General features: G+C 41.4%; 1 protein-coding gene across 1 annotated transcript; it reads right to left on the bottom strand.

The window, feature by feature from the left end:
• Window positions 1–14,286: 14,286 nt before the first annotated feature.
• On the bottom strand, window positions 14,287–24,808 carry LOC135504398 (dihydroorotate dehydrogenase (quinone), mitochondrial-like). Its single transcript, XM_064922973.1, has 9 exons — window positions 24,719–24,808; window positions 24,052–24,261; window positions 23,584–23,783; window positions 20,498–20,580; window positions 18,749–18,936; window positions 18,341–18,454; window positions 17,130–17,283; window positions 16,545–16,704; window positions 14,287–16,434 (listed from the first exon to the last, which is right to left on the bottom strand). Exons 1-9 carry the CDS (start codon window positions 24,734–24,736, stop codon window positions 16,368–16,370), a joined length of 1,194 nt encoding a protein of 397 aa, XP_064779045.1. The 5' UTR covers window positions 24,737–24,808; the 3' UTR covers window positions 14,287–16,367.
• Between the last annotated feature and the right edge of the window lie 494 nt (window positions 24,809–25,302).

The raw sequence follows: 25,302 nt of genomic DNA, 5'->3' as shown, positions 1-25,302 counted from the left end.
GTGCACCACCGGGCCTATGGGACTCCCGATCATGGGCAGTTGTGATACAGCCCAGGATCAAAACAGGGTCTGCAGTGACACCTCTAGCACTGCGAAGCAATGCCTTAGACCACTGCACCACCCGGGAGCCCAATAAATAGGCTGTGATTGACACCAGGCCCATCACTGAGCAGTGAATTGCTTGTTTGTTGAGAAAAATGCTCTTTGCTGAATATGGAACATGTCAGATGCGTGCTCCGCAGAGCCGTGCTTCATCTTATCCCCCCGGTTGACAGAGAGGGGGTTTGGATATCACATTCCCTCCTCATAATCAGAGCAGTCTGGAGATGCTGTGAGGAAGCATTAGATGGAAATGGATGGGGAGAGGCTGGTATGTCAGAGCAGAGGTCTGGCTGGCAGAGATGTGATTAAAGCATATTCCTCCTACAGCACTACCATGACATAAATGATCTGACACATGGCTGGTCATGTGACACAAGGCAAGGCTAAGGAGAACACTGGACTGTCAAAAGAACCACTTACTGGGAGAGAGAGATATGGGGAAGAGGGAGAAAGAGAGGAGAGAGAGCGAGACAGAGGCATGATTAAAATATGCTGCTGTGTGTTGTTCATTTTACAATCTAAAAGTGGACCTAAAATTTGGGTTGTATCATTATGGCACAACTAACAGTCTGACAACAGTGTTCGTAGGTCTATGTTTGCATACTGTATATACCCAGCGCTTTGACTCCGTGGCCACCAGAATGACAGCACTGTTGATTTCCCCAGGCACTCTGGACACTGACAGCCCATCTGTGGTTCATCTAATTAGGGTTTGAGATGACAACAAGAAATCCTTTTTGTGTTTAGGAAATCTCGAAAGTTACTGGCTAATTGCATCCTTAAACTGCCCTTGCAGACATCTCTGCCACCCAACCAGCTCTAAACCAGCTTCCCCTTCCAGCTGAAAGGTAGTCATTAATGAGAGGATGTTCTCAGCTCATGGTTAAAGTTCCTACTGCCTAATTGCCAATCTCAAATAGTTGGCACCAAATCTGCTGCCAGATAAAGATGAGAAATCAAATTATAGTAATGTGTTTCACTTCAGGCAATGTCATGGGGTAACTTGACAGGTTGCATATTTTTCCAGTAACAACGAGCAACTCTGGTAAACAAGATGCTACTTTAAATGTTTTTTTAACCTGCCAAGTGATTCACAGACACATTTTAGGCTGAAAAGAAATACACACATAATAATCATTGTATTGAATTTCAAATCTCTGGTAGCAGAAGCTATTATGTTTGTTTCCTTTTCATGTTTTTCATTTTCATGCTATATTGGTGTGCTGGTGAGGGACAGAAACAGTCCTTATAGGCATCTCAGCAACATTGTGTTTGGTGAGGTTACATTAGGGTTGGTTCAGCCATTATACACAGGTGGGAGCTGGCAGGAAATAAGACAACTGCAACTTTCCTTGCGGCTACACTTTTATGGAAAAAGAGATGATTTAGCCTGCTTGCTCTCGCTGTGTGACTAGCCAGTCTGAGGTTAGTGAATGTACCCATTCACATCGCTTAGTGAAATTGTAAGGTCAAAAACTTTGCAAGACATGACATGTTCAAAAAAGTTGAATCAAAAAACATTTTACCTTCTTGAAATTGTGTATTAGGCATTGGATATGATTTTAAGGTTGTCTTCTACCAAAAGATAAAGGTTGAAAAGCAGATTGACTATAGCATTTTTTAAGTGCTTAAAATATGTTTTACCCCATTGTTTGTAGCAACTCTGAATATTTTCTGATGCAAGGTGCTCAAGGGAAGCTCCTATCATTACCACCCAGGTAAATAGGACCCAGACAATTAACAGGAAGAGCATTGTGTCAGCTACTGATAGCGCTCTTGGAACAACCTCAACAAACAACCTCCCTGTCAAATATCACCATTCATTCATTCCTGTATTTTGTTTTTTAAGGACACAAAGAAAGATGCTTTCCTTTAAACAAACAAAATTACATTTGCCAGTAAAAAAAAGGAGAGCCCTTAAGGCATTTGTTATTCACAGAGAGATTTGAATATGTTTATGACACGTGCATGGAGCCAGCCAGCATATTTTAGTCCCAGTTTGGAGAGCTGTCACAGGTTTGTTCTCTGAAGGTGAGGTGATTCACCATACAGGCCATTCAACAATCAGAGGCTCCATTGATAAATACAAAGATCGACTCACTATATGTAAAATATTCATCCACCCTCAGCACCCTTGTGATGTGGAATCCATGTGGAAAATATATCGGATTTGAAAAAAGTCATCAGTGTAAAAGGTTGTTTTGAGGGTGTATTTTCACAACAGGATTATGTCATCATGGTAACCACATTCCAACATAGACAACCCTTGTATAAAATATGTTGAATTTGCACCTTTAAAACAACGTCATATCTTCTCCCATCCAGGGTTTTAACCAAGCCCAGCACTGCTTAGCTATTAGTCACAGACCATTACCAATGTGCTATCGTGAGAATGATTCTTGATAGATCTTCACTTAAAAACAAAACAGATTCACCGTTGCTATCGAAGTCATTCCTAAAGGTAGGTTGAACAGAGACAAATTAAATGTGACCATACTTTACCACTCATATAACATCGTTGATGCTATTGAGGCTTATGTAGCATTTGCAAAGTCATCAACAGCTATTGTCTCAATTCAACCCAGAATTCAACTCAAAATAGACAATACAAATAGGCCTAGGGTTTCTAGTCCGGATTTCAAATGTTATGATATTTAGTGACATTGAATTGTGTTTGGTTGTCAACCAAATATGCAACCAAATATCAACATTTGAAGGAGATGTGTCTTCTGCTTGGATCGTTCCATCTGTGCCACTGACTTATTCTAGTTTTAATTCCAGTTTGTCTACAAATTAATCATTTAAATATTAGATTCACGTCTCCAAAAATTGACGTTTAAGAATTGGACTAAATCATATCAAACTTTATTTAAAGTGCATTTAAAGTTTGATTTGATTTAGTACTATTCTTTCATTTTGATTCTTGGTTGAGATGGAGACGTGAATTCAACATATATATTATTCATTTGTAGACAAACTGGAATTAAAGACAGAAGGTACTCAGATCCCTTGACATTTTCCACATTTTGTTACGTTTACAGCCTTATTCTAAAATGGATTAAATTGTATTTTTCCTCATCAATCTACACACATTACCTCATAATGACGAAGCAAAAACAGGTTTAAATTATTTTTTGCAAAGTTATTACAAATAAAAAACTGAAATATCACATTTACAAGTATGCAGACCCTTAACTCAGTACTTTGTTGAAGCACATTTGGCAATGATTACAGCCTCGAGTCTTCTTGGGTATAAAGCTACAAACTTGGCATACTTGTATTTGGGGAGTTTCACCCATTGTTCTCTGAATATCCTCTTAAGCTCTGTCAGGTTGGATGGGGAGCATTGCTGCACAGCTATTTTCAGGTCTCCAGAGATGTTTGATCAGGTTCAAGTACGGGCTCTGGCTGAGCCACTCAAGGACATTCAGAGACTTGTCCCGAAGCCACTCCTGCATTGTCTTGACTGTGTGCTTAGGGTTGTTGTCCTGTCGGGAGAGTTGTAAAGTACTTAAGTAAAAATACTTTCAAGTACTACTTTAGTAGTTTTGTGGGGTATCTGTACTTTACTATTTATATTTTTAACAACTTTTACTTTTTCTTCACTACATTCCTAAAGAAAATTATGTACTTTTTACTCCATACAGTTTCCCTGGCACCCAAAAGTACTCGTTACATTTGAAATGCTTAGCAGGCCAGGAAAATGGTCCAATTCACACACTTATCAAGAGAACATCCCTGGTCTCCCTACTACCTGATCTGGCGGATTCACTAAATACAAATGCTTCAATTGTAAATTATATCTGAGTGGTGGAGTGTGCAGACGGCAATCCGTCAATAAAAAAAGCAAGATAATTGTGCCGTCTGGTTTATTTAATATAAAGAATTTGAAATTATTTATACTTTTACTTTTGATATTAAGTACATTTTAGCAATTACATTTACTTTTGATACTTAAGAATATTTAAAACCAAATATATTTGGACTTTTACTCAAGTAGTATTTTACTGGGTGACATTCACTTACTTGAGCCATTTTCTATTATTATTTTTTTAAATTACATTTTTATTTCACCTTTATTTAACCAGGTAGGCTAGTTGAGAACAAGTTCTCATTTACCACTGTGACCTGGCCAAGATAAAGCGTAGCAGTTCGACACATACAACAACACAGAGTTAGACATGGAATAAACAAAACATACAGTCAATAATACAGTAGAACAAAAGAAAACAAAAAGTCTATATTACAGTGAGTGCAAATGAGGTAAGTTAAGGAAATAAATAGGCCATGGTGGCGAAGTAATTACAACATTGCAATTAAACACTGGCATGGTAGATCGGCAGAAGATGAATGTGCCGGTAGACATACTGGGGTGCAAAGGAGCAAAATAAATAAATAAATACCAGTATGGGGATTAGGTAGGTCGATAGACGGGCTATTTACAGATGGGCTACGTACAGGTGCAGTGATCTGTAAGCTGCTCTGACAGCTGTTGCTTAAAGCTAGTGAGGGAGATGTGAGTCTCCAGCTTCAGAGATTTTTGCAATTCGTCCCAGTCATGGGCAGCAGAGAACTGGAAGGAAAGACAACCAAAGAAGGAATTGGCTTTGGGGGTGACCAGTGAGATATACCTGCTGGAGCGCGTGCTACGAGTGGGTGCTGCTATGGTGACCAGTGAGCTGAGATAAGGCGGGGCTTTACCTAACAGAGACTTGTAGATAACCTGTAGCCAATGGGTTTGGCGACGAGTATGAAGCGAGGGCCAACCAACGAGAGCGTACAGGTCGCAATGGTGGGTAGTGTATGGGGCTTTGGTGTCAAAACGGATGGCACTGTGATAGACTGCATCCAGTTTGTTGAGTAGAGTGTTAGAGGCTATTTTATAGATGACATCACCGAAGTCGTGGATCGGTAGGATGGTCAGTTTTACGAGGGTATGTTTGGCAGCATGAGTTCTATATTTAATTTTGGACTGGAGATGCTTAATGTGAGACTGGAAGGAGAGTTTACAGTCTAACCAGACACCCAGGTATTTGTAGTTGTCCACGTATTCTAAGTCAGAGCCGCCCAGAGTAGTGATGCTGGACGGGCGAGCAGGTGCGGGCAGTGATCGATTGAATAGCATGCATTTAGTTTTACTTGCATTTAAGAGCAGTTGGAGGCCACAGAAGGAGAGTTGTATGGCATTGAAGCTCGTCTGGAGGTTAGTTAACACAGTGTCCAAGGAGGGGCCAGAAGTATACAGAATGGTGTCGTCTGCGTAGAGATGGATCAGAGAATCACCAGCAGCAAGAGCAACATCATTGATGTATACAGAAAAAAGAGTCGGCCCGAGAATTGAACCCTGTGGCACACCCATGGAGACTGTCAGAGATCCGGACAACAGGCCCTCCGATTTGACACACTGAACTCTATCAGAGGAATAGTTGGTAAACCAAGGCTGTCGAGTCTGCCAATAAGAATGTTGTGATTGACAGAGTCGAAAGCCTTGGCCAGGTCGATGAATACGGCTGCACAGTAATGTCTCTTATCGATGGCGGTTATGATGTCGTTTAGAACCTTGAGCGTGGCTGAGGTGCACCCATGACCAGCTCTGAAACCAGATTGCATAGCGGAGAAGGTATGGTGGGATTTGAAATGGTCAGTAATCTGTTTGTTAACTTGGCTTTCGAAGACCTTAGAAAGACAGGGTAAGATAGATATAGGTCTGTAGCAGTTTGGGTCTAGATTGTCACCCCCTTTCAAGAGGGGGATGACCGTGGCAGCTTTCCAATCTTTGGGAATCTCAGATGATACGAAAGAGAGGTTGAACAGGCTAGTAATAGGGGTTGCAACAATTTCGGCAGGTCATTTTAGAAAGAGGGGGTCCAGATTGTCAAGTCCGGCTGATTTGTAGGGGTCCAGATTTTGCAGCTCTTTCAGAACATCAGCTATCTGGATTTGGGTGAAGGAGAAATGGTGGGGGCTTTGGCGGGGTGCTGTGGAGGGTGCCGGGCAGTTGACCGGGGTAGGGGTAGCCATGTGGAAAGCATGGCCAGCCGTGGAGAAATGCTTATTGAAATTCTCAATTATTGTGGATTTATCGGTGGTGACAGTGTTTCCTAGCCTCAGAGCAATGGGCAGCTGGGAGGAGGTGCTCTTATTCTCCATGGACTTTACAGTGTCCCAGAACTTTTTTGAGTTAGTACTACAGGATGCAAATTTCTGTTTGAAAAAGCTTGCCTCCGCTTTTCTAACTGCCTGTGTATATTTGTTCCTAACTGTTTTTGTGCTGGTCAAGGGCATACAGGTCTGGAGTGAACCAAGGACTATATCTATTCCTAGATCTACATTTTTAGAGAGGGGCATGCTTATTTAAGATGGTGAGGAAGGCCCTTTTAAGCAATAGCCAGGCATCATCTACTGACGGGATGAGGTCAATGTCATTCCAGGATACCCCGGCCAGATCGATTAGAAAGGCCCTCTCGCAGAAGTGTTTCAGGGAGAGTTTGCCAGTGATGAGGGGTGGTCGTTTGGTCGCAGACCCATTATGGATGCAGGCAATGAGGCAGTGATCGCTGAGATCGTGATTGAAAACAGCAGAGGTGTATTTGGAGGACGAGTTAGTTAGGATGACATCTATGAGGGTGCCCGTGTTTACTGATTTGGGGTTGTACCTGGTAGGTTCATTGATCATTTGTGTGAGATTGAGGGCATCAAGCTTAGAATGTAGGTTGGCCGGGGTGTTAAGCATGTCCCAGTATAGGTCACCTAGTAGCACGAACTCAGAAGATAGATGGGGGGCAATCAATTCACATATGGTATCGAGGGCACAGCTGGGGGCAGAGGGAGGTCTATAGCAAGTGACAACAGTGAGAGACTTGTTTCTGGAAAGGTGAATTTTTAGAAGTAGAAGCTCAAATTGTTTGGTTACAGACTTAGATAGCCTGCAGAGTTCTGTATTACTATCTTTGCAGTAGATTGCAACACCGCCCCCTTTGGCAGTTCTATCTTGGTGGAAAATGTTATAGTTAGTGATGGAGATTTCAGGGTTTTTGATGGTTTTCCTAAGCCAGGATTCAGACATGGCTAAGACATCTGGGTTGGCAGAGTGTGCTAAAGCAGTGAGTAAAACAAACTTAGGGAGTAGGCTTCTAATGTTAACCTGCATGAAACCAAGGCTTTTACATTTACAGAAGTCAACAATTGAGAGCACCTGGGGGGTGGGATCTTGGTCACCTCCCTGAAAAAGGCCCTTCTCCCCAGATTGCTCAGTTTGTCCAGGCGGCTAGTGCGAGGAAGAGTCTTGCTGATTCTAAACTTTTTCCATTTAAGAATGATGGAGGCCACTGTGTACTTTGGGACCTTCAATGCTGCAGAAATGTTTTGGTACCCTTCCCAAGAGCTGTGCCTCAACACAATCCTGTCTCGGAGCTCTATGGACAATTACGTCAACCTCATGGATTGGTTTTTGCTCTGACATGCACTGTCAACTGTGGGATCTTATATAGACAGGTGTGTGCCTTCCCAAATCATGTCCAATCAATTGAATTTACCACAGGTGGACTCCAATCAACTTGAAGAAACATCTCAAGGATGATCAATGGAAACAGGATGCACCTCAATTTTGAGTCTCTTTGCAAAGGGTCCAAAAACTTATGTAAATAAGTTTTTATTTTTAATACATTTGCAACCATTTCTAGAACCCTGTTTTTGCTTTGTTATTATGGGGTATTGTGTGTAAATTCATGAGGAAAAATATTAATTTAATCCATTTCAAAATAAGGCTGTAACATAACAACATTTGGAGAAAGGGAAGGGGTCTGAATACTTTCCGAATGCACTGTATTGTATCTTCTTCAAATGTTGAAATTTGGTTGCATTGACAACCAAACACAATTCAATATCACTTTTGAAATACAATAAATTGCCTATTAACTTGTCGGCAACCTAAGAAGTTTGATGTTGGATTCACGTCTCCAACTTAACCAAAAATAAAAGCCTTCTAATATGAATCTCTCACTCAGTGGCCACTTTATCTGACACATTCCTTAAGCCAATGTCCATTAGTGTACTATGATATCAAAGCCTATGGTTCAACTTCATTTATGTAACTACTTTTCATATCACAACAACTTGGCTCACAATGGATGGCCGTCACTATAAATACATCCTAACGCAGCAGTGTAGTGTATTGATTCCTGGTTCCTATCTCTGTCTGCATTTACCTAACTGGCTCTTGGTGTGTGATCTCAGTCTGGGTCACATTAAGGCTGTATTGTTCTCTTGATCGGAGACCTGAGCTCCACTCACACACCTATCCACTCTCATATGAACACAACATGGAAATCAGGTCTTTGAAAACTATGCCACCAGCAAGGTGATTTTCTAGAGCACATTGAGAGCCTTAGCATCGGTACGTGAAGTCTGCTATGTTTTTCCACTCTATTTTCATGGTGCTTTTGAATTGTTAATTGGTCATAAACAATGTCCACATGTGGCCCGGGTCTCTTTTTGGCTCTGGCAGGAGTACAAAGAACAGAGTCAGAGATCGCTCAGGGGGAACACCTACAAACTATACAACAAATCTCTCTCCAGGTATAGAAACAAAACATCAGGAAGTATAAACTCATATGCCCTCAATGGGCCATGAATATTTCACCAAGATGCTGAGGTAAAAATGCTGCTCTGCTACTGATGTCTGAAAGCTATGCCAGAAAATATGTTTTCTGAAAATCTGACCTGCTGACATTCCTCTCCGTGTATGTGGATTGATGATAGAGGCTAAGGAACAGAAATGTATGTACTTGAGCTAATTATCTAGCTTATTTAGTTTGCGATCCAATTTATATTTCTGAACCATCAATGAGTTTTTACTGACTGAAGAATCATTGCTTGAGTGAGAAAAAGTGATGATCATTGATTGCTGCTTAAAAGTAGCCAATAGCATTCATACATCAAAGACACAGAAGGGAAATACGGCATTAGTCTACACTAGCAAAGTCTGAAAAGACATAAACAAAAATCAACAAACTAATTTGAAGAATGTTTTTCTACAATATCCAGCAAATAGTAAATGTGGGTCAGGGACTTGATGTATTGTTATTGTGTGAGTTTTAATTCATACTCTCCTCTCAGACTAATAGATCAATACATTCATACCAATTCTCAGCTACATTCACAATCGATGCTTATTACTTTTTCTCCTCGCTCCAGCATTCAAAACTCAGACAGAAATGTAGACTGAATCCCAAACAATCAGCTAGACAATAAACTCAAGGACACACATTTCTGTCCCCTGGCAATGATTGAAATGAACAATAGAGATGCAGCATAATTTCAACCCGAAGGATAATTGAGTTTCCATTTACTGTTCTAATTATGTTGGTACGGATGTCATATGATGATGCCTGCATCACACAATCACAGCAGAGCAAGGACAGGGTGCCCTCGGAGAGACCAGGTAGACTACCACTCCCACCCTCCCTTCCACCTCCACTCCTCCAGCTAACCACCATGTCAACTTGATTATTCACACAGCCTCATACTCATAACGGCATATAATCTAGAGGTACATTTTATTGAAATGACTATAAAAGACATTCTATTCTTTATAAAAGCATCAAAACACAGAATAATACATCCTCCACTCACAGCTCCAGATGTTCACAGACCCACCATCCTACTGTAGGTGTGATGAAGAGAGAGCGTGACAGGTGCAGGAAGGGATTTTTGTCAAAGTCTAAGATGGCTGTTTTTCCCATCCTTAACTTTAGATATAGAATCCTGTCAGTCACTGAACCGCTGTTGTTAGTGCTATTGTCTCCCATGTTCTACTACCCTGTTTGTTTCACACTCTCCTGAGCCGATAAGAGCAGCTGAGGTCCCATATGTTTTCCCTGCATGGCTCTGTACTCTGTGTTTTCTTGGGTTATCAGCAGCTGTGTTGTTATATAAACACCCAAATATCTACAGGACATAGCTAAATAAAGATAAAATAGAACCCAAATATTAGTACAGGACCCACAATAGCATTTTACAACCTTGTCCGTTGCTTTTATTGTAGAAGTTCTGAGCTGTTGTGTGTGTGTGTAATTCTATCAAGAGAGTAGCTGATAATAGGCTTGGTAGTGAAGTATGGTTTCCACAGCCCTTGACTCTCACACCTCTGACTGCCAGGACCCAGAAGCAGTGTCTCCCTGGCATTCACACCTTAACACACTACACACACCCACACTATTTTTATTTGGTTGTATTGTTTCTTTTTTTAAATGTATCCTTTAGTTGTTGTATGCGGACACCTTCTTGGCGAACATCTCATTCCAATATGGACGTTAATATGGAGTTGGTCCCCCCATTTGCTGCTATAACAGCCTCCACTCTTCTGGGAAGGCTTTCCACCAGATGTTGGAACATTGCTGCGGGGACTTGTTTCCACTCAGCCACGAGAGCATTAGTGAGGTCGGGCACTGATGTTGGGCGATTAGGCCTGGCTTGCAGTCAGCGTTCCAATTCATCTCAAAGGTGTTCGATGGGGTTGAGGTCAGGGCTCTGTCAAGGCCAGTCAAGATTTTCCACACCGATCTCGACAAACCACTGCTGTATGGACCTCGCTCTATGCACAGGAGCGTTGTCATGCTGAAACAGGAAAGGGCCTTCCCCAAAATGTTGCAACAAAATTAGAAACACAGAATCGTCTAGAATGTCATTGTATGCTGTAGCATTAAGATTTCCCTTCACTGGAAATATGGGGCCTAGCCTGAACCATGAAAACAGCCCCAGACCATTATTCCTCCTCCACCAAACTTTACAGTTGGCACTATGTATTGGGTCAGGTAGCGTTCTCGCCAAACACAGATTCGTCCATCGGACTGCCAGATGGTGAAGCGTGAATCATCACTCCAGAGAACGCATTTCCACTGCACCATAGTCCAATGGTGGCGAGCGTTACATCACTCCAGCTAACGTTTGGCATTGTGCATGGTGATCTTAGGCTTGTGTGAGTCTGCTCAGCCATGGAAACCCATTTCATGAAGCTCCCGACAAACAGTTAATTTGCTGACGTTGCATCCTGAGGCAGTTTGGAACTCGGAAGTAAGGTTAGGTTCCTTGTATCATGGCATAGCAACAGAATCGTTCTGATCCTCTTGAACACTGAGCACCGAGGCACACTCACAGAGCACCAGGTGATTTGGGTGACCTGAAAGGATGACCACTGTCATTCCTGCCTCAGGTGCTCTGTTTATGTCACCCTGTCTGTCTGACCTATTCCTACTTTACAATCCAATTGTTAAACATGAGAGAAAAGCTCTGTATGGAACGCCAGGAGTAAACCCAGGTCTACAATACATCTCTGGGGCTTTCTCACTAGGAATCTACAGTAATGTCACCACACTGGTTCCTACCTGTCTACTCAAAGCCAAGGCGTCTTGACTCCCACTGAACGCCAGGGAACTGGACGTTCCTTCCTTCTCATCGAGCCAAAGATCAGAGGCTATGGTAGATGTAAAGCTTCCATTGATATGGCGATGATGCCTCTACAGAGTCAATATGGAAACAGTAACTGCTCTCCAGAAGTGTTGCAGAAGAAAGGGGTGGGGGAATACCTATAGCCTTATTATAAACTGGGTAGTTCGAGGTCTGAATGTTGATTGGCTGAAAGGTGTGGTATTTCTTTTTAGTGTTCTAATTATGTTGGTTACCAGTTTATAATAGCAATAAGGCATGTCTGGGGGGTTGTGGTATATGGCCAATATACCACAGCTAAGGGCTGTATCCTGGCACTCCGCGTCGTGTCGTGCCTAAGAACAGCCCTTTGCCGTGGTATATTGGCCATATACCACACCCCCTCGGGCCTTATTGCTTAATTTTAGCCTTCTGTATTGTGTTGTATTGTAATGAAAGCTATTCAGAATTTGTACATGTTCAATGCAAGTACATTCTATAAAAGGGAATGAATTGAAATCATACATTTTCTAAATCTTTTGACCAATCAGATCAGCTCAGAAAAAGGTCTAAAGTATAAAGATCAGAATTTGGCTGCCTGTGTAAACACAGCCATTGAGAAACAGTATAAAACATACCACCTTATGTACACTTTATTCTCCATGTATTCATTATCATTGGTTCATATCCACTATCGTTGGATCATGTCCACCCACAACCTTCAAGGTTGATTCCTTTCAGAAAGACCAATCATCCAAAAGGACCAGCTCTACTCAATTCTAATTTCTCTTATGAGTGGAGCGTATGAAACAACTAGACAAGAGTCCCTTCCAGTTAAACAATAGTTTGTTGACTTTGCTGTTGGATGTTCAATGCACATCAAGAAAACACAAATATCACATTTAAGTAAAGGTCAACATCTATAAAAGAGAAAAGAGAACTAACATTGGACTCGACCAAAAGAGATGAGAGGAGAGGGAGACGACATCAGTACAAAATTAGGCTAGCAATTTGATTATTATAACCACAGTGTACTCTGCCAGCAGCGAGTAGTACATATAGGGCTATGTGACACAGTCTTCTAATTTGTTCAGGGGAAAGTCAAAGAGTCAGGACCCCAAAATAAATTAGGGTAGTCCATTTGTATTTTTTTCACATTATTCTGCATGCTCCAGGAACAGAGAGCAGCTGTTAAGTTTGGTCAACATGTTTTGTTTACAAGCTTTGCATGCAGATTCTGGACAAGAGTCTATGTGTATTGTCATCCACGTGTTGGTGGACTGACTCACTGTAGTCTGTTTTCTCTGAACCAACGAGGATGCCTAAATCAGAGAAGGTAAGTACTTAGAGGCATTCAGTGCTATTGCTGGGGCCTGAGGGCAGCTGTCAAGACATGTTTCCACACAGCTGCTACTGCTCACAAGGAGCTGAATCACATCATCTGGGAGCAGGAGTGACTATGAACCAATACTGACAGCAGGCACAGATTCACACTTACAGCACACCTGATGACTGTAGACAGATGCGATCATGTACAATGATACCCTTAAACGGTTCACATTTGATTTTTAAATAAGTTCAAATTGAAAAAAACTTTGTGTTCACATGTATTTGTTTGATTAACAACTGCACAGGACCTCCCACCACCCCCCCAAAAATAAAATCCTCACCGAAATTGAGATTTTTTAAACTTCAAAGTCAAAATATGGCCTGGACTAAATTATTTAGATGTTTCATTAATTCTTGTTTTCTGTGTCGTTTATCTCAGCTGTGTTAATTTGCAGGTGCATAAAGGGTACACATTCCTTTGGGTGGTGGACCATTCTTGATACACATGGGAAACTGTTGAGTGTGAAAAACTCAGCAACATTACAGTTCTTGACATAAACCGGTGCGCCTGTCATCTACTACCATACCCTGGTCAAAGGCACTTTAATCTATGGTCTTGTCCATTCACCCTGTGAATGGCACACATACACAATCCATGTTTCTATTGCCTCAAGGTTTAAAAATCCTTAACTTGACTCCTCCCCTTAATCTACACAGATTAAAGTGAATTTAACAAGTGACATCAATAAGGGATCATAGCTTTCAGCTGGTCAGTCTGTCATGTTTTGTATACTCAGTGTATTTGACCACATCTATATTACCCTAAGATGATGTGCACTGGATCTAAATAGGAATGGTGTTTAGAGAATCATCTATGAACTGTATCTCTGACAGGTGGTTTCTCCTCAGATGTGTCAGATGGGTCTGTTTGGTTTATATGCCAGTCTTCTGTCAACTCACTCCTTTTCTGACAAATCCAGCTTTTGGGGAGTCTGTATGTCTGTCTTTCTGGACTGGACCCTCAGGAGGAGAAGGATCCCTCCCCAGCTGGTCCATTTTGACCTACATGTATTCTGAGATCAGAGGCAGCGGACAATATTTTGGCAACAGGACCCCAGGAGTCAGTGAATCAGGAGACAGGGAGATCCTCCAGGGAATGTGTTAGTGTATGAGCACACTAGGAATAACATTTACCCACAATGCTACAGTACAGTGCATCTGAGTTAAGCCAGGCTGATATCTAATCACAAGCACTGGGTTGTTGCCGATGGCCACAGCCTATATACTGCAGATGCATTTCAGTTAAGGGGAAGACAATTCCAGTTCCACCATATCAATCCTCTAATCAAAACCCAGCAGTCAGAATGGACATTCTGTCAAGTGTCAGTTGTGCAGAGGTGAGGACGGAGTCAGATGCAGGACACAGAAGAGTAAAACAATGTACTTTACCCTGAAAAATAATCAAACAATAAATCCATGCAGGGATAACAAACCCTAACACAAAACCAGAAACAATCACGCACAAAACATAATGAGAACCAGATGGTTAATTAGGGAAATAATAATGTAATGGGAACCAAGTGTGTACAATCAAGACATAACAAATGGAAAAAGAAAAGTGGATCGGTGGCAGCTAGAAAGCCGGTGACCGCCGCCAGAACAAGGAGAGGAACCAACTTCGGCGGAAGTCATGACACATTCAGTCAACATGGATATCAGAGGAAGTAAGATTGCTTTTGTGCTTTGCATCTGCTTGAATTCTCATGACGCCTTAGGAAGGACTCAACATAAACAGCACCTTCTTTACCCTAGGAATCTATTGAACCCACTCATGATAGTGGTGAGGTTAATCTGACACAGAAAAATATGTACAATGGACAAACTGGCAGAAACATTTGCTCAGGGGGTGGTGAGTGAGTAACCTCTACTGAATGTCACAACCTGGCTCTTAGATGGTGACACACAAGGGAGTCCACACGTTTGCAGTTAAGGAGTAACAAAAATATTTATTAAATAACTAAAAAAGTATAAAACTTCAAAGGAAAACTGACCTGTGAAGTGTGAAAGTAGGCATGTGAGGGGTGTATGGATGAAGGGAGGGATGCATGGATGAAGGTTAAATGTTGAAGGGTGCACCTAATCAAAAAACATATCAATCAGATCACAAAACAAAATGGTGCTTGTGGAGAGAGAGAGCCAGTAGTGGGCACCAGGAACGTTTCTGTCTTAGTTGATCCCCAACCCAGGTGCAACTTGTCACCTTAACAACCCAAGCAGCTCCATCTGTCCCCAATCTACAAATAAAAGCACAAACACAGAGGAGGCAGGGAGAGAGAGTCATGAAGGAGAGCTATAATTCTGTACAGGGCTTATACAAGGTCTTAAAGGCCATGAAGTGGACATTCTCTGAAGAAGTCAACTGGGAAAGATGAAGTCCAAGCGAAGCTCTGAGAATGACAGGAGAGTACAGACTGGTTCCGATAAACCCTCAATATCAACAGCGTTTCCCCTGCCTAAATAGGTTATGGACAGTCAAGACATAATTTAAATGCACTTTTATTCTTGCCTGAGGCGTATACTCAAAGGTTCATGTTCCTCAAATAGGTCAACTATATAGTTTAATGTACATGCGTTAACATCCATTTAGTACCCCCTTGACATTACACTCATAACAGGAGGCAGTTCAATGTATGTAACAGGTCAGAAATAAGATAACTATTAGTGCATCCGGTTGGACTTGGTCCTCTTTGTCAGCTTGTTATGGTACACTTCTCCTCAGTTATACTGCTGAGAGTTAAGTTTTACCATCTTACAGTGGGATCATGTGTAATTAAAGCCTGCTGACATTTGGCAAGTAATTGTGCCATTGCCCTTTCTTTAAATGTCAACGCTGTTATATTTCCTCAGTGTTTAACTGACTACTGCAGCAAGGCTAAATGGTAATTGTCAGGTAATTGTCATTCTGCTCATTACTAGGTGATCAGCACTAATTTCAGACGAGGTCTCCATTATGCAGTTGAGCGATTTACAAGAGACGTGAAGTTACGCACTTTGAATGGAAGTTATTTGTGAACAAATGTTCAATTTCTATGGTCACATAGTTCTATAAATAGCAGCACACAGTATTTATGAAAAGCACACATATTTACATAATTTAAAAAAAACGTTTAAAATTTTTTTTTTACATACATTACACATGACGTGACTGCTAGTGTCAAAATACTGTTAGCACTTTGGTATCATTTAGCACTTAACCATTCTTACGGTTACATTGCCCAATAACCAATAACCAATAAGAACCGTGAAATGGGGCAGGTTCCCAATACTGCTGTTATATTTGTGTGAACAGATATCATTCTCGGCAGTCGTTACATGAATTGATCAGGCAAGCCACTCCATGTACTATAGACTTCAAGTAAAGGCAGGAAACTGTAGTGTAATCAGTCAAACCTGTAGAGCTGACTGATACTGACACTCAGAGCCTTGATCATTGTTCCTAACTAGGCTGTTGTTCATCTCCCCTCGGCTCCTCTATGGTCAGCTCCAACAGCATCCGAAATGCTTGCAAATCCTTGTTCTCTGTAAAACATAGGATACGGTCAGAATGCTACAAAATACAAGCAATTTGACGAGATGAAGCCACATATGAAGCCACTCAGTAAAAAGAACAGATGCAAGTTCACACTTACTTTAAAAGCTGTTCTAGTTCCCTTTTGATTTTGGTGATAACTGGTGGACCATGATAGGTTAAAGACGTGTACAACTGGACCAATGAGGCTCCAGCACAGATCTTGTCCAGGGCATCTTGTCCACTGGCTACACCCCCAACTCCAATGATTGGCACCTTACCTTCAATGAGAAAGAGCAATACTGGGTGAATGAAGAGAACATTCTATACAATCCAGCCCACAATCAATCAATCCAAATCAAATGTATTTATATAGCCCTTCTTACATCAGCTGATATATCAAAGTGCTGTACAGAAACCCAGCCTAAAACCCCCAAACAGCAGGCAATGCAGGTGTAGAAGCACGGTGGCTAGGAAAAATTCCTAGAAAGGCCAAAACCTATAGAGAAACCTAGAGAGGAACCGGGCTATGAGGGGTGGCCAGTCCTCTTCTGGCTGTGCTGGGTGGAGATTATAACAGAACATGACCAAGATGTTCAAATGTTCATAAATAACCAGCATGGTCAAATAATAGTAATCAAACCGGTATCAGCTGAAGCAAGAACTATTAACAGTGTTTTGATGATCCTTCATGGAGCCAACCTACCTTTTGTCAAGCTGTACATCTCTCTCACAGTGCATGTAGAGAGCTCCTTGATGGGCTGGCCGCTCAACCCTCCCACCTCTTTACTCTGGGGGTCCTGTAGAGTCTCAGGCCTGGATACTGTAGTGTTGGAGACCAACAGCCCATCCACACCAAGCTAAAACACAAACCATGATTACCTATTTGACATTACCCCATAACACCACATCAAAACAAATTTAAGTAACCCAATCATTGAGAATATTTCACGATCTGTTTAAAAGTGAGTTCTGTATTCCATTGGAGTTGGTGTAGCATCCTAATAAAATTAGATTTAATTGTTTCAGGCACACTTAAAGGAATACTCAGGCTGCGTTTAGACAGGCAGCCCAATTCTAATTATTTTGATCAATCAAATTAACTCTGAAAAAGATCTGATCTGAAAAGATCCAACAGCATTAAGACACTAACTCCAATGGAATACAGAACTCACTTTTAAAACAGATGGATCATGAAAAATAAGTTACGATTTGTTCATCTTCATTCTCAATGATTGGACTGTCTGACAAATTTGCCGTAACGTATCTAATACTCTAAATATTTGCTGTGCTTTCTATCTGTCTTTTTCCATTGGGAGTCTGTCCGCTTACATGAACACAGAAAAACTCCATTAACCTTAACATAAATAGTGGATAGGAGGCAACACTAATGCATTCAAATCAATTTGATGATATAAGTCCTCTGCTGGCTAAGACCCATCGCAGCAAGACTGATCTGATGACAGCTACAGAACACAAGCAGACTATGTGAGAAGTGTGCTCAGGAAGATGAGCAAACAGGAGAAACACGGATGACCAAAGTAAGCAGCCCTAAGTCATTGGGGGTTATATACTGTAGGTTTTTGGCTTGGTGAGTAGGCTACATAGACAGGCCCACAGAACCACACTGACCCCTGTGTGGCTCGGCCTCAGACTGACCCCTGTGTGGCTCGGCCTCAGACTGACCCCTGTGTGGCTCGGCCTCAGACTGACCCCTGTGTGGCTCGGCCTCAGACTGACCCCTGTGTGGACTGACCCCTGGTGGCTCGGCCTCAGACTGACCCCTGTGTGGCTCGGCCTCAGACTGACCCCTGTGTGGCTCGGCCTCAGACTGACCCCTGTGTGGCTCGGCCTCAGACTGACCCCTGTGTGGCTCGGCCTCAGACTGACCCCTGTGTGGCTCGGCCTCAGACTGACCCCTGTGACCACATCAGCAATGTCCTGCTTATCCTGGGAGGTGAGGTCAGGGGCAATCTTTACCAGTACAGGTGGCCTGCTCCCCCCCTGTAGGGCATCACGCTCCTTCAGCACCTGGATGGGTTTTTCCTAAGGTTAATTGTGTTCAATCCAAACAGTGCTGTGCTTATGTGATGTGTATGTTGTCTAATGGGAAGTCAATTATCTTGATCACCGTCTATATCAATAAAAGTTGAACTGAACACGCCAGACTTCAATAAAGGAAAAGTTGCAACAGCTTGCTCTCTGGAAAGCCAATGATGCATAAACTATAAACATAAAATAAAGGACATAAATAGTATGATATCCTGGTTAATTAAAGGATAAATAAATCATATCTAGGTCAGTCAAAAATTGCCAGCCACTGACCTTGTACAGCAGTTGTCGCAGTTCCCCTTTCCCCTGCAGGTCCCTGAGGCCTGGGGTGTTGGGGCTGCTCACGTTCACCACTAGGTAATCAGCCAGAGGGCCCAGCGTCCGCACCCCCTCCAGGTAGTCTGCCGCTGCGTCCTGCGACAGCTTGTTCTTTCCCAGGTTGATGCCCAGGGGCAGGCCAGCTAAACACACACAGACAACAGGATATATTCCAGTTATGAGTCCCTGGGAGAGGTTAAGGTCAGAACATAAATAGAATGCATGGGAGTGAACTAAGAGAAAACACTGTCCGCAAGCGTCAACTGCGTCACGAGCGTATACCGCATCAAATGACGCCTCGATAACGCCAACATTTATTGTATTTTGGTACACCAGAAGTACATTAACTTCAAATGGAATGCCGCATTTGACTCGCAGCATTGAGTTGGAGGCAGATGCAGTGCGTTCTGTGTGGCGCATAAATTGGATTTATCGAAACTATGCATCAAAATGTATGTGTAGACAGCTTGACAGACATGGTAGCAGAAGGTGAATGTTGCACACATGTCCAGATGATCATTTTTCTCACGTCTACGCGGAGCAATGCTGGTGAAATGAGCTGATAAACTGTCAAAAAATAGACTGTGGGTGCATTGTTACCTCTGGAATTGAGAAATGGATAGTTAAAAATGTCTATTTAGTGGTCATAAATTTAACAGCGCCCCACCATTGTGTAAGCCTATATAGGCTGGTGCTTATGAAAACGGTGAAGCAATGCATGAACGCAAAGACATTCTACATTTAGAAACTGGATTTATTTCAGAATTAAATATCACTTGGTCAATGTCATTTCTTGACAGTATCACCGTTGTTGCTTACAGCCGATTGGATTGAAATATAGCTCAATGTGCATGGTTAGTGAGTGCCTTGTTTTAAATGAATCAAATCTGTTCCAAAGGGAATTTGAATTTGGAATTGTTATGATCTTCCCTACTTTGCTATGTAAAGTTGTATGGTTAAAAAGTAAATTGGGGGCCTCCCCGGTGGTTATTCTACATTTAGAAACTGACCGATTTATTTCAGAATTAAATATCACGTGTCAATGTCATTTCTTGACAGTATCACCGTTGGTTGCTTGTGTATCGGAGGACCGATTTCAACCTTTGTATTGAAATATAGCTCAATGTACATAAATTGGGGAGAAAAAGGGGGTAAAATTTTTAAAATAAAAAAAGTAAATATTGGGTTGTAGGCTAAGGTTTATCTGACAAATAGTGAAAGTGCCTTGTTTTAAATTAACTATGGCAAAACCTCTGTTCAACTGTTTAAAGGACAATCACGGCTTAATAACTGGTTTAGGTTATTCTATGTGAATTCATGTTACACAAGCAAATTCACGATCTTCCCCCAATAAATCTTTTTGCTATTTGTAAAACTAGTTATGGCAAATATGGTAAAAAATGTTGTAAAAATACAATGGTGAAAATGTTTTTGTCAATAACTTGACAAAAACATTTCAGTCCTTTGCTTTTTGTCTGTCAATACAAGACAGTGTAGGCTACTACTGTTCTGACTTGGAGACTCATTTGTAAGTGTGTACTAGCTCCCCTGCCAGAGCGTGATTGGTATTAGGAACAGCCTGGGGAAAGGGAATCTCCATATAAAACAGGGGCAGAGGATTATAGTGTCGTGTAGTTGGCTGTGTGCCTGAGACACTTATCAGTCTGACAGGCAGCACAGAAACAGGAGTTGTGTCTCTCGTACCTTTAGTCAGCTCTACCTGGGTGCCTTCTCTTGCCTTTAGTCTCTCCCGTGCTGCTGCAAGACCACAGCTGTTGAACCCATATCTGAAACATACCCACAACATAATCAAGAGGTTAAGTTGATGTAATACACAAAAATCCATACATTTGCCAAAAAAGCCATCAGCAATTTAGGATCCATTCCTTTATCATGCCATTATGATACAGTATGTGTTAATCCCCAATTGTCCAGAGTGCACATTCAATTTATTTGATTACTAAAATCCATAATACATGAAATCCAGATGGGTGTTTTGGCAAAATAATTGCAGTCAGTTGAGTAAAACTGTAATAAACACCACTATAAGGAAATGAGGCCTTTAATCATCTAATGCACTCATCTTGACTTTTAACTTCTGGGAAGCTGTGTTGTTGTTCACTGAGGAGTGAAAGAAGCACTCCGGCATATTATTATAATAAGGGGCTTGTTAGTCTGAGCATCTCACATCCCTGCATATCATCCATGCTAAATTTAATTAATCATATTGATTCTAGCCTAATATACAAAGACTTACTGTCATTTACTAACTCCATGAAATAAAAGAAAGCATTTAGATACATCCTCAGTGAGCTCCAAAAGTACTGGGACAGTGATACATTTGTTGTTGTTTTGGCTCTGTACTCAAGCACTTTGAATTTGAAATTATACAAAACTACAGCACTTCTTTTATATACAGTTGAAGTCGGAAGTTTACATACTTAGGTTGGAGTCATTAAAACTCATTTTCAACCACTCCACAAATGTCTTGTTAACAAACTATAGTTTTGGTAAGTAGGTTAGGACATCTCCTTTGTGCATGACACAAGTAACTTTTCCAACAATTGGTTACAGACTGATTATTTCACTGTATCACAATTCCAGTGGGTCAGAAGTTTATATACACTAAGTTGACTGTGCCTTCAAACAGCTTGGAAAATTCCAGAAAATTGTGTCATGGTTTTAGAAGCTTCTGATAGACTAATTGACATAATCTGAGTCAATTGGAGGTGTACCTGTGGATGTATTTCAAGGCCTACCTTCAAACTCAGTGCCTCTTTTCTTGACATCATGGGAAAATCAAAAGAAATCAGCCAAGACCAAAAATAAATTGTAGACCTCCACAAGTCTGGTTCATCCTTTGGAGCAATTTCCAAATGCCTGAAGGTACCATGTTCATCTGTACAAACAATAGTGCGCAAGTATAAACACCATGGGACCACGCAGCCGTCATACCGCTCAGGAAGGAGACTCGTTCTGTCTCCTAGAGATGAACGTACTTTGGTGTGAAAAGTGCAACAGCAGCAAAGGACCTTGTGAAGATGCTGGAGGAAACAGGTACAAAAGCATCTATATGCACAGTAAAACGAGTCCTATATCGACTTAACCTGAAAGGCCGCTCAGCAAGGAAGAAGCCACTGCTCCAAAACTGCCATAAAAAGCCAGACTATGGTTTGCAACTGCACAAGGGGACAAAGATCATACTTTTTGGAGAAATGTCCTCTGGTCTGATGAAACAAAAATAGAACTGTTTGGCCATAATGCCCATCGTTATGTTTGGAGGAAAAAGGGGGATGCTTGCAAGCTGAAGAATACCATCCCAACCGTGAAGCACGGGGGTGGCAGCATCATGTTGTGGGGGTGCTTTGCTGCAGGAGGGACTGGTGCACTTCACAAAATAGATGGCCTCATGAGGTTGGGAAATTATGTGGATATATTGAAGCAACATATCAAGACATCAGTCAGGAAGTTAAAGCTTGGTCCCAAATGGGTCTTCCAACTGGACAATGACCAAGCAAACGTCCAAAGTTGTGGCAAAATGGCTTAAGGACAACAAAGTCAAGGTATTGGAGTGGTCATCACAATGCCCTGACCTCAATCCTATAGAAAATGTGTGAGCAAAACTGAAAAAGAATATGCGCGCGAAGAGGCCTACAAACCTGACTCAGTTACACCAGCTCTGTCAGGAGGAATGGGCTAAAACTTATAGTGGGAAACTTGTGGAAGGCTACCCGAAACATTTGACCCAAGTTAAACAATTTAAAGGCAATGCTACCAAATACTAATTGAGTGTATGTAAACTTCTGACCCACTGGGAATGTGATGAAAGAAATAAAAGCTGAAATAAATCACTCTGCTATTATTCTGACATTTCCCATTCTTAAAATAAAGTGGTGATCCTAGCTAACCTAAAATGGAATTTTTACTAGGATTAAATGTCTGAAATTGTGAAAATGTATTTGGCTAAAGTGTATGTAAACTTCAACTGTAGTCCCCCCATTTTAGGGGACCAGATGTTTTGGGACATTCACTTACATGTGTATTAAAAGTAGTAAAAAGTATTTGGTCACAGATTCATAGCACACAAATATGTCATCAAGCTTGTTATTCTATATACTTTTGGGATGCATTTGGTGTTTGTTTTGGTTGTGTTTCAGATTATTTTGTGCCCAATAGAATTGAATGGTAAATTGTTTGTGTGCATCTATAAATTGTTGCTCATATGTGAATGTTTGCAACTGGTTTGGAATTATACTTTTTTAAGAGAAGATAAAAATGAAATAAAGAAATTCAGGTAAAATGTCCATTTTAAGTGTCACAACCAAAACAAACAGCAAATGCATCCAACAAATTTGTAGTCACAAGCTTGATGTTGTCATTGGTTGCTATGAATATGGGACCAAATACTTAACTTTACTACTTTTAATACACAAGTGAATTTTTCCTAAAATGTTTGTCCCCCTAAAATGTGGGAGACTGTGAAAAAAGTGCTTTAATTACTAAACGGTTCACCCAATTTAATATACATTTCCTCAAATTAAAGCAGACATTGTATCATTCCAAAGAACTGGAGTACAGAGGCAAAACATTAAAAGAAAATTGCTGTCCCAATACTTTGAGCTCACTGTATTAGCCCTACTGTTGTTGTGCTAGGGCAGTGTTAACATCAGTCAGTCTGTGTTGAATTTGCTTTTCAAAACACTAAAGAAAATCACAGAAAACATTCATCTATAATGAATGACAGCCATGCCATGGTTCAGAAGCCATGTCTTATTAACTCAAAACCGTACCGGTTGATGACCGCCTGGTCAGTGGTCAGTCTGAACACACGTGGTTTGGGGTTCCCCTCCTGGGGTTTGGGGGTGATGGTCCCCACCTCCACGAAGCCAAAGCCTAGTCTATAAAGCCCGTCAACAGCCTCCCCATGCTTGTCAAATCCTGCTGCGATCCCTATGGGGTTCTTGAATTTACAGCCCATGACATTCACTTCCTGGAATAAGAAGTAACAACGCCAGATCAAACTGTTGCCTAAATTCCATAGAAGTACACAGTGACCAAAATTACAGTAACAACTTAGATTAAAAAGGTTAACAAAGAGATTTGACTAGCTAGGGTGAGTTATGAGACAGTGGGAGTGAAGGTTCTCAAACAAAGCATACATTCCATTCTAATCTTACATCAACACAAAGGCAATTCAGAGTAAGCAAAGAGAGTCAAAACACCCAACAGGCTAAGGGGGAACCTCCTCCCAAACTGACCAGTGATACTGGGTCCTGGTAGCGGTTCAGAGGCACCAGACCTAGGCCGATTAACCTCACAGCCATGACATGGGCTGTCTCTGCTCCCACAATCCTCTGCAGCAAGGGCATAAGCTGGTTGGTGTAGAAGCGCTCATCTCCCACAGCAGTGAGGTAGGAGACAAACAGGACGCTGCCGGACCCTATGATCTTCACTGCGTCCTTCAAACGCTGCAAAGAAAAATAAGACAATGTGATGGGAATAAACTGAAATATGATGCACTGTTATTGTAGCACACCAGGTGAACGGAGGGGAGTTGCAATTATTGTTATTTTACTAGATGACAGAGAGTGAACCATAATACCCAGAGAGACTAGCGTTACCAGCACGGAACAACCCATGTGTACAACCCAGTGGGTATAATTTAGCATGCCTGCCTGGTCATTCAGGATCCAGCAAACAGTTAACTAGTTTCTCTCTTCACAGAGGCTGGTTACATGAACTAGCTAGTCACATGGTAATAAGCCTAATTGAGCAATGTTAGCTAGCTCACTTCATTCAACAACACTCTGATTGTAGTAGCTAACGTGAAGTGGCTACTGCCCAGTTTCGCTTACAATATAGTCAAAACATTGTTCTTGACAAATACAAACTATTAAAACAACACTGCTTAATGAATGATGTTACCTTCAGTTGTCCCGCCATGGATGGTATATCACTTTGCAAACGTCTGGAAGCATTTCTTTCACATTGCCGAGAATCACTTCCTGAATGTAATCTCACGATACTTCAAAGGCAGCTCTGAAAACGTCAAATCAGAGTTCAGTGATGATTCTGTATGATAAACATTACAATTTGTTAGGATGAATATAACATATGAATATGACAAAGGACTCATTAGTAACTCTAGTAATTCACTGAGTAAATTTGCACAAATAAGATCAAATAAAATGGCAGATGTTCAAAATGAAGGGATAGCTCATAAGCCAATTGAAAACCAAAGATGTATTGTTACAAACCTGTTCAATGTCAATTTTAGTCCTTGGCTCCATCAAATTGACTTGTAAAGTGAAGTAGATTGAGAAAGGTTTTTCTTCAAAATTTCTACAATTGAGTGACGTAAAGGCACTTTTTTCACTTTGCATGTTGTTTGAGTGTCTGTAGTGATTTTCCTAATGTAGTAAGAGTGTATTCACAGTTTTTCGAAAGAAAGCTTTCTAATTTCCATAAGATGGGCAGAGTCTGCCTTTATTCTGAGATCAGTACTTGTT

The sequence above is a fragment of the Oncorhynchus masou genome, chromosome 2 (genome assembly GCF_036934945.1).
Source record: "Oncorhynchus masou masou isolate Uvic2021 chromosome 2, UVic_Omas_1.1, whole genome shotgun sequence".
Classification (NCBI taxonomy): domain Eukaryota; kingdom Metazoa; phylum Chordata; class Actinopteri; order Salmoniformes; family Salmonidae; genus Oncorhynchus; species Oncorhynchus masou.
Note: the sequence above shows the minus strand (reverse complement) of the source record. Positions and strands in the feature narration are given on the sequence as shown.